This window comes from Phoxinus phoxinus (genome assembly GCF_949152265.1).
Source record: "Phoxinus phoxinus genome assembly, chromosome: 15".
NCBI classification, from domain to species: Eukaryota; Metazoa; Chordata; class Actinopteri; order Cypriniformes; family Leuciscidae; genus Phoxinus; species Phoxinus phoxinus.
In genome coordinates this window covers 29,808,068-29,824,887 of record NC_136890.1, presented here as the reverse complement: position 1 = coordinate 29,824,887, position 16,820 = coordinate 29,808,068, and the positions used below count along the sequence as shown (strand labels likewise).

The 16,820-nt window shown below is 36.1% G+C and overlaps 1 protein-coding gene across 1 annotated transcript in view; it reads right to left on the bottom strand.

Annotated features, from left to right (window-relative positions):
• plxna3 (plexin A3) overlaps nucleotides 1-16,820 on the bottom strand; it is a 153,390-nt gene that overhangs the window by 84,388 nt on the left and 52,182 nt on the right. Inside the window, exon 4 of the mRNA XM_079638597.1 lies at nucleotides 6,545-6,685. Coding sequence (XP_079494723.1) covers nucleotides 6,545-6,685 — 141 coding nt within the window. The remainder of the gene's footprint in view (nucleotides 1-6,544; nucleotides 6,686-16,820) is intronic.

Sequence of the window (16,820 nt, the reverse complement as noted above, 5' to 3'; positions counted from 1 at the left end):
ACATGGAAACTTTGAAATCTTTCATTTTGGGGAATAGAATGCATAAAATACATAATTCCAGACAGACATCACTGAAATGGGTGATATTAATAATAAATTTCATATTTTTATTTAATGTTATGTATTACATTTTTAATAGTTCATAAGATGTCAATTTGGGACCGAAGGTTTTAAATGACAAAGAGAACTAGAACATTAAATCAATCTCAGATTTAAATCAATCAATCAAACCGATCGTATGGCCCTTAATTAATGCATTATGCATGATTTCACGGTGATGCATTAATATTTCTATATATTTTAGAATGCATACAATTGTACGTGTGAAGTTTTGCCAATAAAAAAAAAAGAATGCATAAAATATCTAATACCAGACATATATCACTGAGATAAGTGATATGTTTAATCTATAATGAAGGCTCTTTATTAATTATTTTAAACGGTTCCCAAGATGTCAATTTAGGACAAACAACGTTAAATAACAAAACGGAACTGGAAAATTCAATCAATCTCTGATTTACATCAATAATAATACATAAAACTAATATATTCAATAAAATGAAACATTTTATACATGCATGCATACATACTCAGATAGTATTGCCCTAAATTGATGCCTTGCCTATAATTTTACTGTGCTTGTTGCCGCCATATTTCTATTTAACAGCCAAACAATCAGGTTTAGCGGTCTGTGTCATGTGATCCATGCCCTGGCATTGGCTATAACCCCCACAGGCCCAGTCTGAGCCTCCTGCATCCCCAGAACACAGTAGTTACAGCAGTTCTCGACACATGCCTTCATTCAAACCTCTCGCCATTCATCTGAGCCACACAAACCAGTTCAGCTGTTTGTAAACACTCAAACATTTCCTTACAGCACAGCGGAGAGAGTGTAATGCAGCCGAACGGCAGAGCATCAGCACTGTCGACTCATGCAGAGGAAAGGAAATATTATAAAACAGCACAGGGGAAATGCATAAAAGAGCGGCATGTCCAGGGGACAGTAATAGAAGTGCTGCATATGCAAAGATTCGCACGGGAGAAACACCCTCGACAAACAGGACAAGCGTATTAGAAAAATGAATCGGTGCATCCCTGCTCCCCAAAAACAGCAGCTTATATAAATGATGATGAGAGTTGGAGTGAGTGGGAGGTCTAGGACTGAAATAACATGAATATATTAAATCTAAAAGAGCGGTTTGTGGATCAAAGTTGGTGTGGGCTGTCGCAGTCCCAATGATTGGCTTACTTAAGGCACAGAAAAAAAAAGCCCAGACCCAAAAGCAGTTGTTTTTGAAAACCGCCTTTAGAAGCTCTAAAAATGCTCATTCCATGGAGTTGTAATCGCCTTTGATCGCTGGCAAGATTAGAGTTTTGAGTGAGAAAAACAAGAGCCGCGGAAAAAACACACCCACCCAAAAGGGACCCGGCTCGGCTTTCAAGTACAGAGTAGCTGATGGCTCTTGGTGTGTGTGTGTGTGTGTGTGTGTGTGTGTGTGTGTGTGTGTGTGTGTGTGTGTGTGTGTGTGTGTGTGTGTGTGTGTGTGTGTGTGTGTGTGTGTGTGTGTGTGTGTGTGTGTGTGTGTGTGTGTGTGTGTGTGTGTGTGTGTGTGTGTGTGTGTGTGTGTGTGTGTGTGTGTGTGTGTGTTGCATCAGGATGGGTAGTTGAGGTGTAGTCTGTTGATCTTACATTATTCCACCACAATATTATTCCATATCACATATTCAAAAAAGAAATAAACCTGGAAATAATTTAGTAATCATATAGAAAAATCATTAAAAAAAAAGTATGATATAGAAATATATACATATATACATGCATACATGCATACATACACACACATATACACACACACACAATATACTACTCTGCAGTCTTCAGTGTCACATGACCCTTCGGAAATCATTCTATTTTTTCAAGCCTTGTGACTTATAAAAAAGTTCAAAAGAACAGCATTTGAAATGCACATGTTTTGTAACATTAAAAATGTATTTACGACACTTGATCAGATCAATGCATTCTTGCTGAATAAAAGTATTAATTTAAAATATATTATAATATATGTGTGCGTGTGTGTGTGTGTGTGCGCGTGTGTTATATACACTACACACACACATGAAATTGATTTTTGTGCATGCTCAGTATATTCTGTCAGGAACGCCGCGGTTTGGACTGTCAGTGTTTGATGGATGAGTACAATGTTAGATAAATGAAAGGCTTCATATCTCTTTCTCTCCAATGAAATGGCTGCATTACCGGTGCAATTCGGAGAGCAGGATGGTAAATAATGACACCGCTCTGAAAACTTGGCATTCACAGACCTTTTACTGACACACATCGGAGGGCTCGGAGTGGCGGCGGGCCATTTGGTGAGCAAATATGCTCTCTCACCTAACTGTGCACCTGCTGCAAATGAAATATTCAAATCCAGAGGCTCCAGCGGTCAGTGTAGGCTATGAATTATTGACTCTCTGCGATTCATTCACATTTCTTAATTCATGAAGTGCACAGGGCATTGTGTATCTACACACACATTCGGATAGGTGGAGAAACGTTCCTCGTGGAATGAGATCATCAGTAACGTCATAGGCCATTATTACACCGGCTATTAACACCCATCTCAAGTGATCTGATGACAGGTACAAACTACATTCAAATATAAAAGAACCGTTTGTGCGATTCCATGGATGTTGAAGGTTCTTCATTGAACCAGGATGCCAAAAATCAACCTCTACTTTTAAGAGTGAATCAACTTTGATTTCATGTTGAACTTGACCAAAATGCATTTCCTGCATAGAGGAACAGAAGTTGTGTGTGAATTAAAAACAAACCTGTTTTCAGCTGATAGCAGCATCGTTTGACTCCACGCGATGAGAAGTGATCATTTGGAGCAAGTCATGAATGCTCAATCTCTTCAAGTAAAGCCCAGTGTTTTCAGATTAACACACCTGATCTATCCGTTCATGATCTCGGCATAAAGAAAAGCTTTTAATCAGCACGAGGCCTGATCAATCAATGCAGGGCCATCCGAAGCTTTACCGTAAAGAACATCCCTTCAGTTCTTAACACAAACATCGATGTCTGGAGTTCAACGGCGGAGCTTTAACACATGAGTGAGTCTTTTGTGGGAGTGTGACGGTGAAAGAGGGAGACGCTATTAATCTAGTTCCACACTCGTGTTTACAGTGCCTCCCTGAAACTCTGGGAAGCTTCCAGAACGAAGCTGAACACTCCAGCTGATGTCTTGTGCTAGTGCATATGGGTGTTTCTTCAACTATAGACCTCACGTGCCGGATAAACAAGCTCGCAGCCATCTTTAGAGTTGCGTTTTTGAACTTACGTTTATGCAGTAGCTCTGTATATTATTCTGTGTATCATGCACGTCAAAGGATTACATTTCAAAACATGTCATTTCCACCAAATTATGTATTTTGTTAGAGGTGGAAATGACATTTTATTTAAATGACTGAATAATAATAATTAATACTACTACTATTATTAGTAGTATTATAATTTATTATTCATAAAAATGCACAATTTTTAATATTTGCATATTTTTGCAACAGTTGACCAAAGTACAGCTTGACTGGAAATAAGGCAAAATACAATTTACCGGTAATTGTTTTCTCTTTTTTCGTGTCATTTTTAATAATGTGTGTGTGTGTGTGTGTGTGTATGTGTGTGTGTGTGTGTGTGTGTGTGTGTGTGTGTAATATATATATATATATATATATATATATATATTGCACATACACACACACTTTATTTGGATAATGATAGCTTTAAAAGTGTTATCAATAGTATTAATAATTAATTAATTAATATGTATAGATTGTCAATCTAAGTTTGGGACAATCATAAAACAATAAAAATAAAAATAAAAATGTGCCAAGTTCAACATTTACTAATTAAAAAAATCTAAAGTTGTGTCTGGTATATTTAATGGACCTCAGCTAACAATGAATAGTTGTATTTTTATAATCTAACGTTAACAGAGATTAATAAATACTGTTACAAATGCATTGCTTATTGTTAGTTAGTTAACGTTACCTATTGGGACCTTATTTTAAAGTGTTAATAAAAGTTAATATAAAAAAAAGTTAATAAAAAGTTAATATAAATAAATAAAGAGAGAAAACCTGTTAGTTTTAAGTTTAAAAAAAAGGAGTAGTTAAAGAAACACCCATATATCTATATATATGCATGACATCATAGAGATGATGTCATCGCACACATCATTGAGCTGCTCAAGCGTAACGCTGGTGAAATTAATACCGCTATCTGCATGGCTAATTCCTGCCTACACTGCTTCACGACGCCTGAAGCACAGGCATATTTTATCATGTTATTTTTCTGAATCGCACTGATAAGGATTTAAAAATATCCCAATGCTGAAGCTTCGCCGAGCTCTCAAAGACAGTCGTGTTTTCTGTGCGTCACTTCAACGAAGTCTTTCTCAAGGAAACACACACACACAAAAATGGGGTCTTTCAAAAAATGCACAAAGACAACAAATTTCTTTTTGCAAGAAGAAGAAATGAGCATTGAAAAGAGAGGCTGAGGGGAGAAAGAGCTACAGCTGTACTGTACGTCTGTTCAGCTGCTGAGGAACTTGGATGTATCCTTCCTCTCCTCCGGCTGTATAATGGAGCATTATGGGAAGGGCTGTTATTCTGCTCGGCTCTGGATGGAAATACTTCCCCACTATTTCTTATTAGGGCCAAGCAGCTGGGGCTTCCATTCAGAGTCGTGAACCGGCGTTTCATATTCTGCTTTCCCGTCTCGCAGATGTTAAAACAACATATCTGAGAATCCGGGTTCGGGTCTTAAGACAAAAGCAGTGCGCACACACACCCTACTCACAAACGTGCCTTTATTCTGTCCTCGCCACAAAGGTTTTTGCTTTGTGAAATAAATGAACAGCAAACGCAAAGTGATAAAAATGAAGAACAATAGTGACATACAGAAAAGTCTGAGCCCACATGGAAAATCTGGGACCCAAATTTACATTTAAACCTTTAGGATTTTGAAAACAAAAAGCATTATGAGACATAATTACTAACAGAAATATTTCAGATTCTACACTACACGTGTAAGCAATCTGATGTAAATGAGCAACACTGATCATGTGAACTATTTTGTATCTTATTTTTTAATTCAGCTTTTCATTTAGATTGTTATGCTGATCATATCATTTGCAATGATTCTTTTTTTTTTTATTACATTAGAAACTTTTTAATGACTGATCTCTCTTAAACTTTTAAACCTCAAAGAGATGATTAATAAATCATACACAATATATTGGTGAACACATCAGTATACACTACCATTCAAAAGTTTGAGGTCTTTTTTTGTGTTTTTGATGCTCACCAAAACTATTTATTTGTAAAAAGTAATATTGTGAGATATTGTGAAACTTTCTATTTGAAAGTATTTTAAACCTCTGATGCTGTTCGGTCATTTTTTTACATTATCAGAATGGTATGAAACTTGGTAAAGATTTTGGCACTTGCGGTATGAATACACACACACACACACACACAAAAAAAAATCATGGACATGTTTTGAAAAGGTTAAATAGTCCTGAAAAAATGGTCACACTTGCATTGTTTGCTGTAAAAAATTACTCCATTGGAAATGAATGGGAGTTGAATTTCATCTAGTGGAAACGTTTGGTACTGCGACCAAACAAAAATCTTCCTGAAAGCTCATTTTTAGAGCAGTAAAATCAGCAGTATCAACCTCAAATTTGGTACAAAGTTGGTTTACATTTATGGCTTTGATTTCCTCACAGTTTTAGAGTAAAAAATACCAAACTTAAGTCTGACTACAAAGTATTAAAGATTTATGACCGTTTAAGTTGGTCATTTTCAGGTCCAAGCTCAAAAAGTGAATAAATAGATTATAGTACTGCATAAATATAATTTAGTACCATAAAATACCCTAAAAATGCAAAATATTAAATGACAAATATCATCTAACTCAAGTAAAGTACAATAATTTCATTGAAATAAAAAAAAATAAAAAAAATTGACCGACATGCAAACAGTACCAGAGGCTTAAAATGTAATTTATTCCTGTGATGCAAAGCTGAATATGCAAAGCTGAATATGCAAACCTGAATTTTCAGTATCTTTACTCCAGTCTTCAGTGTCACATGATCCTTCAGAAATCATTCTAATATGATGATTTGATGCTCAAGAAACATGTATTATTATTATTATCAATGTTGAAAACAGTTGTAGAAACCATCATACATTTTTTTTTCAGGATTCTTTGATGAATAGAAAGTTTAAAAGAACAGATTTTTTTGTAGCATTATAAATGTCTTTACTGGCACTTTTGATCAATTTAATGCATCCTTGCTGAATAAAAGTAATATAAAAAAAAAATTAATGGTAGTATACATTTTTTTAATTATATCATCTGTTTTGGCAGATGTTTTTCAACCTGATTTTTTTATTTTGAGAAAGTGTCCTGGAACTAGTCGCCTCATCTAATAAGAATCGTTCACCTTCAGAATCATTCACATATGAATCTCACCTGCTTCTCACTCAGCAGATAGATGAACTGATAATCTGGACTGAACACCATGTCGCGCAGGATCGGGCTTCCCTCCACGACGGTGACGGTTTCATACAGCAGAGCGTTCTCAGTAGGCGGAGGTATTCCATCCACTCGAATCTGAAAACAAAACCAAAGTTTGAGTTTAACTCAACATAGATTTAAACTGGACCTTCTTTACTTTCGTAATAGACATTCCAGGTCTTATCGTGCACAGCCCATGTACCTAAGTATAAATCGAAAGTCTTTAAATGTAATCTTTCATCAACATATAACAACATTCCTATACCTCTTACACCTTTCTTTTTTCCTCATTGAACATACTAAAACTGTGTTTTCATGGCATTTGACTTTAAAGTGCCCCATTATGCTATATTAAAGGCTCTTAATTTCGTTTTGAAGGCCTTCTACAATAGGTTTAAATGCATCCAAGGTAAAAAAATACTTTAATTTTCTCATAATATATACTGCAGCATCACCTCTTTTCTCACGGTGTCAGAAACCTGTTTGATAAAGGATTCTGTCTCTCTAAACCCCTCCTTTCCGAGAGCCTGCTCTGCTCTGATTGGTCAGATACCCCAGTCTGTGTTTGTGATTGGTCTACTGCTTACAGCGAGTGTCAAAAAGAAACGGCCATTACCATATCTGAATTTCAGCTCCAGATCCTCCCTCAGCACTTGATACACAGTGATACGAACAGTAAGGATTTCAACAGTTTTACCGTATCAATTCAAGCGCGAGTCCTCGTGAAAGTGGACTTTCACAGTGCAGAAAACAGTCTCTACTTGACATGTCGACAACACAAACCAAACTCTTACAGTGCTCAGCTACAACTACAGTGTTTTAGGCCGGGTTATAATAGATGTTTGCGAGCAGCCAATGAAGACCATAGGATGACATTATGTAAATGTGTTAAAAGCGTAGGTTTGCGCGGTAAGACTGAGATTACTGACGATGCGTTTCACGCAGTCGGTTCTTTCTTTCGGGAGTCAAAAACGTAATGTATCCTGACCTTTAATCTTTTAAACTTTGCAGACCATTTACATTCACAAACAGATATACACACTACATGGAAAATAATATCAGAAAAAGCATGATAGGTGCACTTTAAATTCCAGGTATTTTACTGTGATTTTACTGCTCACAGGGTTTCAGGTTGGCGGCATATCATCACTTACACATCTCCGATTATTACTGACACACGCAGTATTATAATTTTCCTCATGAATGCAGAATCCTCCGGCTGACCTAGAAAACGAACGCAGAACTTCGAGCGAACGCAGGCCGGGAGCGGAGCGAGATTACAGCATCTGATCAGATGTGCGATAAAAATCAATTACATTTTAACAACACACACATACACATACACACACACACACACGCACTCGAACCCCCGCTGCCTCATCATTAGCGACTCCTCTGTTTCCTCACACTGTTAATTAGTGTAGTTGAGCTTGCTGGGTAAAAAGCAAGCTCTAAATGTGTCAAATTCAAAACATCTTTGAAGTGACGACTGAAGGGAAAAAAACACTGAGAGCGCCTGCCAACCGCATTTAAAGTCAGAGAACTCACCTATTTCCCTACACGCTCACGGCACCCGCGAAACGTCAGCGCGCGCACCTCTGTCCTAATCAATTCTGACGGCAATGTGATAGAAGATTGAAATGAGGCTGTGAGTAAACTAAATTCACACAGAAAAGGTACGAAATGCCAGTTGGGAAACGGCAGAGAGATCAAATTGACGAAAAGAAGGTGCGAGGCAGAAAAAAAACACAGAAGCAGATGCACTGGCAGCGGTCTTGGGCCGTCTCCTAAATATCTGGGTCGGTCTGAAGTGACAAACATCGTTAGTCTGTTAATTAGCTGCCTCCTCGTTGCAGCAGTTGCAGTAATTAGGGTTGACAAGGTGGCATCAATTAGTCGAAGGCTGCCATATTGGGTGTCACATACTGCCGGCCAAGTCAGAGCCCACGTCTCCCCGGGCAGCAGGACAGAAGGCCTAAAAACATGACGGACTCGGTCTGCGATTCGTCAATTCATGCGCCACCAGCTGTAGTGTCGCATTTCGCAGCCTTTGGATACAGAGTTCCCTCACTCTGCGTCGTTTAAACCAATCGCTTTAACGCCAACCGTCTGCGTTTGCGATGCCCCTGTTGAATCGGATCAATCCGCGAGGTAAAATCCAAAGCACTTCACTGCCAAAAACAGGAATGGCGGCGTGTATCGTTCACAATTTGTATAAGCTACAATACACTTAAAGGGACAGTTCACCCAAAAATACAAATTCAGATATCATTTACTCACCCTGATCAATAATCATTTACTCATTCATGTCAACCTATATGACTTACAAAAGAAGATATTTTGAAAATCAGTGTGACCCAAAACATATTTAACCCCAATTTTACTGTAAGGACAAAAAACAACACTTTTTCCAAAATGTTAATGTTAAAGTCAAACAGGTTCACATTTATGGAAAAGAAAAAAACACAACTTGGCCAAAATTTAGGACTGGCAACGCAACACAGGCTGCTCACTGTCTGGTATGGGCGACTTAAAAAACGCTGACAATCTGACAGAAAGCAGAGACTTGAGCTTCGCTTATGGAACAGATACGTTGGTCAAACCATCTGTGGGTTCTCTGTGTGAATCTAATCCAGATGCTGAGATAATATTCTAGCAGCATCTGTCTGCATTTCATTTGTTTATAAGACTTCATAAAATCTTACGATGTTCAATGTAATCTAAAAATATAATGCATTTTAATTTATGGTCAATCAATTTGAAATAAATAACACTTCTAAATGTATATACCTATATTATGGCTGTCAAAAGAATATTTTTTTTAAATTGCAATTAATTGCGCACTTTTGTGTGATTAATCGCAATTAATCACATACTTATCGTGAAAATAGGCAAATATTATTTATCTTGTTTAATGCGTTAATTTTGTCACCATTTGATAAGACTGAAGGATGATTCTCACAAAACTATTTTCTGCAAAGCTTTTTTTCAAGGTAAATTTAGGTGTCTTTCCAAAGAAGGACAATTGGAGATAATATAGTACAATGTATTTATATAAGAAATAGGATGAAAAAAAAATATTGGAAACATAAGATAAAAATGTTAAGCATAAAGCACAATATGAATTTAAAAGCCACCAAAAAGATTGGTGTATCACTAGATTTAATGTCATAGTCAGCTAAAGAACTCTTATTTTAAACCTCAAGAGGAAAAATGATCTTCTGCCTCAAACTAAACAAACTTCATTCCAAACGCCAAGCACTCCAAACTGCCTAACTACAGCCTTCATCCATCCAACACTAATGCAGGGCTGGAAAATTGAAGAGTGCAGAAACTTTTACACTGGATTAGAAGACCGAACAGCCGAAGCATTGATTGTTCAGGGGTCTGTTAGCCAAAATGATACTGAAATCCCACAGATCCATCACTGGCTGAATGGGGACGATGGTCTACAAAAATACCAGCAGCGTTCAGACTGTGCGAGCGCTGCCATGTAATCAGGTGCACTTTTCAGCATGCCTAAAAAAAAAACCCATGGTGAACTTAAATGGCTTTCAGGAGGGCGCGCTTAAGATGTGTACTCCTTTTTTCCCCTAGGCGGGGGGTCCTCGCGGAGCACTTGAGTGTTTGAAATGCAGAGTGCTTGCTCTGCCTGCCGAGAGCTGACCCCGCGACAACATCAAACAGCTCAGATGAGGGTAATTGGAATTTAGATAAATATTACCTTCCCCCCTCCGTCTCTCCGTCGCTCAAATGATGCCAGGGTAGCGGCGCCTGCCTATCCATCTATTAATTAACCTGCCGTGGAGTCGGAGCCCGTGCGCAAGACTGACGGGTTTGATCATAGCCCAATCTTTCCCTCATCGATCACAAAGGGGGCAAAGAGAATGGGGAAATTACTATAGCAGGAGAAAACGAAAGAAGGGGTCGTTTTTTTGCTCATTTGGGTGCTTGTTTTTTATCGATTCCAAGTCCTTGTGAGGCCCGGGGTTTCAAGGACTGGGAGAATGAAGCTCTTAAGTGGAGCTGGATTCATTTCCCATCTCTCTCGCTCTCATTTAGTCCCCCTCTTCTAAACCAAACTGTACAAAAAGATGTTCTTTTTCATCATCAAACAACTCGATTATTTCTGCAAGGACGAGAGACAACAAGAGGTTCGAGTGATTCTCTACAATTCATAAACAATAATCAATTCAAAAACAATATAATGTTTGATAGACCACATAGACCTGGTTTTAAGTAACAAAGAACTGCAAATAACAGATTTAAAAAAAAAAGTAAAATACAGTGAGTAAATAAAAATCTATTTAAAAAAACGGATGGATGGATGGATGGATGGATGGATGGATGGATGGATGGATGGATGGATGGATGGATGGATGGATGGATGGATGGATGGATGGATGGATGGATGGATGGATGGATGGATGGATGGATGGATGGATGGAGAGAGTGATGGATGGATGGATAAATGGATGGACAGAGAGAGAGAAGAGGGGATAATGGATGGATTGATGGATAAAAATCAATAACCAATATCAGAGAAAATTTTCAAATAGATAATTCTGGATGGATGGATGCATGAATGGAGAGAAAGAAAGAGAGAGATGGTTGATGGATAAATGGATGGACAGAGACAGAGAGGGGGGGATGATGGATGGATGGATAAAAATCAATAACCAATATCCCAGAAAATGTTCAAATAGTTAGTTCTTTATTTATTTTAATATTTAAAATATATTTAAAAATTAATAGTAAGTAAACAAGTACAATTTATTTATATAGCACATTAAGTGTTTAAAATAAAAAACTAATTAAAAAAATTATAATTAAGCAAAAGCATGTCTAGACAGTTTTTAGCTACCTTTTTTAAAAGTCATATTTTAAGTCCAAGCGAGGAGTATTCCAAAGCTCACAGTAGGAGCTACTACCTCAAAAGATTAAAATCATTTATAAAAAGATCAAACAGAATTTCTGAGATGTGATAATCTTTACGATCCAGTCTACACAGCGCACCGCTTTCAGCCTATGCAGAATATTAGCTTTAAAACAGAAAATGCAACCGAACAGAGAGAAACACTAATTCTACAATTTAAAAGACAACAACAACAAACGTGTGTATGAATGAAACAGACACGCCGAGGGTGTGAGAGACATGCTGTTGCCTAACACCACTGACATCCGAGGAGGAGCCCGAGCTTCATTTACCACTCACGTCAAACAGTGAGAACACAAGAAAAAGAGTGAAAGACACGACAGAGTGCTAGCGGAGTGATAGATCGCAGGATAAAATTGGATTTTGTAGGCAAAAAGAGACAAAAACGCAATCACCACAATTGTAATGACAACACAGAACAATGTGACAGTCCCAACTATGGATTTATCCTCGTAAAACGCAGTTCTCTCAAACACATAAACACTCTATAAACAACTAAACTAACTGACCAGTAAACAAATAAGCAAGCTGGAAAAGTCCCATGTAAAGCAGGTAAACATCAGCTTGTTGATAATGGCACGAGCTGTTAACATGTGGTCTCATTTAAAATTGGATTTGATGTAATCCACAGAAGGGTTTATGTTTTTACTGGCTCGACTGAAAGATTCATAGCACAAAGTCATGTTATTCTTCTACTAAGTGAAAGTACCAGACATCCCAGTTTAATGTTACTTTGTTTTCTTTTGGACATGGAATATTATAATAGTAACAGAGCAAGAATCCAAAGACACGACAGTAGAATATAAACTCCTCATCTGTGCAAATACTACACCTCTGAGACGCATTAAAAAGACATTTTCACCAGAATTTACAATACAGTCGAAGGCAAACACTGCTTCAGCTTCATGAGCTTACAGACATTACAACCAAGTAAAAAGCAACTCTACTATCTCAACCCTCGCTTTATATACCCTAACAACAGCACATTAATAATTATGTTTTTGATACTTAAGTTTGTTTTTGTAAGAAAAGTTCAATATATAATATAATAAATTAATATATGTATATGTATATATATACACATGCATTAACATTTATTCATTTTATCATAAAAAAACAATAACTATAAATAAATTAATAATAATAGTAAATGCATTTGATATGTATATAATGTAGGGCGGATCGCGATTAATCGCATCCAAAATAAAAGTTTGTGTTTACTGTGTGTGTGTATTGTGTATAATTATTTTGTACATATAAATACACACACATACATGCATATATTTAAGACATAACATAAACAAATTTAACATAAAATTGTTATATTTATATATAATATAAATTATATAAAAATATATATGCAGTATATAAATGCAAATATTTCACAAATATATACATGCATGTGTGTGTATTTATATATACAAAATAATTATACACAATACACACACATATATTATGTAAACACAAACTTTTATTTTGGATGTGATTAATCGCGATTAATCGTTTACAGCCCTAATATAATGTATTAATAATAATTAAAATAATAGCAAAACAACAACAATTATATTAGTGAAAATAAATAAATAAATAAATAAATAAATAAATGAATGAATGAACAAATAAATAAAGTATGATGCAAGCTAAATTTCTGGCATCAGCAGCGTTAAAGAGCGTTGCAACGACTTTAAAAAAAATGCAACTTCGAACGAGTACTGAAGCTTTCGAGGTTCATAAAGAAAACCAAAGCAACTCGTCTCATGCACTGGTACATTAGTGTGAGGACAGACCAACATTTGTAGTTGCTTGCTGATAATCAGGATGATCATTAAGTCGCTGAGTTGAACTCAAGTATCAGATCGGATCGATTAATAAATTAATCACTGATTCACTGAAAAGATTTGCTGAATTCAGAAACGCACACCAGCAAACTACTCTTACTATTTCTGCCATAGAAACATATAGTAAGAGTAGTATGCGGTTCTGAATTTATCAAATATAGCAATTAATTCTTGAATCAAACCAGATTCATAGCAACGTTTTTTTGGTATCCTGAGACATTCAAAATTTCCATTGAGTTTATGGGAAGAAAGAAACTCATACGGTTTGGGGTTTCATTTTTGGGTGTACTATTCCTTTTAGTAGTGATAAAGGAAAGCATTTTAACTTTAAAATGAATAACATTCATTTTAACATTTAAGCTCTTCCACCTCAACTAAACACTGCTGTTCCTCACCAGTCGCTCTGACTGCCCTCGGCGACTCTTAAAAGAGTCTTAAATGAGATCTATTATTCCCTCCCGTGTCAAAAGAGGCATGATGGGACATTATACAGTTGCTTTTACATTACATCTGCCCCATCTTCAACCTCTTCGGGTTCATTCTAGCCTTTGAAGAGGGTCTGATACAGCAGAGAGCCAGATCTATTTTACATGAGCACCCCAGTAATGAAAAAAGCCCTCCACTGTCTCAGAAAATGAGGTCAAAATCCTCAAGCTGCAAATTCATCCACTTAGGAGAGTGAAGGAGACAAAAGCGGTGCACCCCAGGAACTGAACAAAGGGCCTGTAATTCAATTAGAGTCCTTATCCCGCGCGCGGAGACGGAGTTTACGCCATCAACACCTGCTTTGTCTCACTCTGTCCTGACAAATACGACCAACTAAACCATCAACACTCTCTTCCTCTACAGCTGCGGGCACTTTCTACCGCATTCCGTGACCTTTGACCTGGCCTGACCTCTGAGTGCTAGTGTCATGGGTGTCTGCGCATGGTTTGGTTTTAAAGGTCACATGATCCAGAGCTTGCAGAAAGGCATGATGGGTAAAGAAAGCTGTGGTGTGGGAAATAAGTCCTGTGCGGTACGACTGCTCGTCCTCCAACGCCCTTCACCCTCCACCAGAGCCTAGATTCACTCAAACAGCAATTACTCCGATTCAGTCATGTATACCAGACGCTTTATAATGCCCAAATTACAAGCTCACCAACGCTGGAATGTTTTGAACAGGAACAACCGTTCAATTACCATTTGCTGTTGGTTTCGGATATCCGTACGGAGTAAATTACAGCCCACTCACCTAAACAGACACCCACGGTTTGAGGAAAACGCAATAGGATCGATGCAGCTTTAAGTGGTTTACTCATTTGTAAACTTAAATGATGAATCTTAATTTAAGCAAAAAAAAATAATATATATTTATATATATATATTATAAATATATATATTTTAAACAAAATAGGGAACAGCAACTAAGCAAACATGCACTTTATTTGAAATACTCCAGGAGAGTAACACCTGTATCCATTTAAGCAGAAAAAGAGAGTCAACTTTTGCTTTGAGTAAATAAAATTAATTGTATTCATTTATTTATTTGTTATAGTTAATATAGTAGTAATAGAAGTAGTAGTATCATTAGTAGTAGTACTACATAATAATAATAATAAATTGTATTTATTTTATTTATTTTTACTAAAAGCAAATTTTTACTCTTGTTTGGCACTTAATTCATATTATTATTATTATTATTATTATAAGTAGTAGTAGTAGTAGTAGTAGTAGTAGATTATTAGTATTATTATTAATAATAATTATTATTATTATAAAATATATTATTATTATAAGTAGTAGTAGTAGTAGTAGTAGTAGTAGCAGCAATTATTATCATTATTATTAAAAATTATATTATCAATATTATTATTATTATTAGTAGTAGTAGTAGTAGCAATTATTATCATTATTATTAAAAATTATATTATCAATATTATTATTATTAGTAGTAGTAGTAGTAGCAATTATTATCATTATTATTATTAGTAGTAGTAGTAGCAATTATTATCATTATTATTAAAAATTATATTATCAATATTATTATTATTAGTAGTAGTAGTATTGGTATTAGCAGTTATAATTAATCATTAGAATTGTACAAGTAGGCTATTAGTAGTAGTAGTAATAATATTAAAAATAATAATAACAATAATTGTATTATTATTATTACTAAATAATACTAGTACTACGGTATTATTATCATTATCATCATTATTTCTACTGAGAAATATGCATTATATAATCACTAAATATTCCCTTGGCCATCTATAAAGCTTACTTTAATTTGCTGCATGAAAATAAATAAATTATAAATTGCATTGATAAGGAAAATATTTTTTCTTAATAAAAAATACTTTAGCTGTCTAATAGCCTAGATGAAATATTTCATGCAAATAATCCTTACAAATTCACTCAATGCCGCGGCAGACGTTTCATTTTGGACCCTGCGTTCTTCTCGCTCCTTCCCAATTATCTCTCCAAAAAGCAACAACAAAAACGAATGGATGGATTAAAAACAAAAGGCAGAAGCAGCGTCTGAAGCGCTGTGATTCGGTAAGTCCCAGCAGGTGCACAGGTGAGGCGTGCTGGCAGCAGAAGCAGGGATTTGGGATTTGGGTTCAGGCATCTCATGGGCTGTCACACTGAGCAGAACGAGTGTAGACAGGAATGTTACTTCTCTCACACGCTTGTCACGGGCCAGAGACCAGTCAGGCTCGTCTGATCACTGCAGACCTGCTGCTCAGGTGCTGGAGCCAAACGTCCCGCAGGAGAGAGAGACGGAGACAGGGTTCAGATGCGCTGCCACTTTCAAGACTCTCACAAAACCTCATCACATGCAGCCGTCTGTGATTGAGATGAAGAAATAATAGTTGGAATAAAACTTTTTTCAGACATGTTAAAAGGAAGGTAAAATGAGTATATATATATATAAATATATACTTTTTTCTTTTTTTTCTTTTTTTTTTAAGTTCAAAAATGAATATATCACACAAGCTGACATGCATGAACCCATATAAATATTTGTTGGCTAAATATCAGCCATGATTAGGGGTTAAATGAACCATTTTCCAAAAATAACAGCAATGGAGTAAAGTGTGCCACTCATGTTGTGATAAAATGAATAAGAAAAACTATTATTATTCATAATAATAATGAAAATAGTTTAACCACCTTCAAATATTCTGGACATTCACCTGGCTGGTTTATGAACATGCATTTGTAAATGTTTCCCATGTATATTACTAGTTTTATTTTGAAATATGAATCATAAAAAATCATATTTATATGGTCTTTAGATGCTCCCTTTAAATTAAATTTGAAATCCAGCACACTGAAATATAATTAGGGATATTAATTTATTTCACACGTCTCATTTCTCCTTGCCTGGAGGACAACTTCAAGAAAGTGGCACAGCTTACCCCACGCTCCCCGATTTGAGCGGTTATGTTGCCATTCCAAAGAGAGAGAAAAG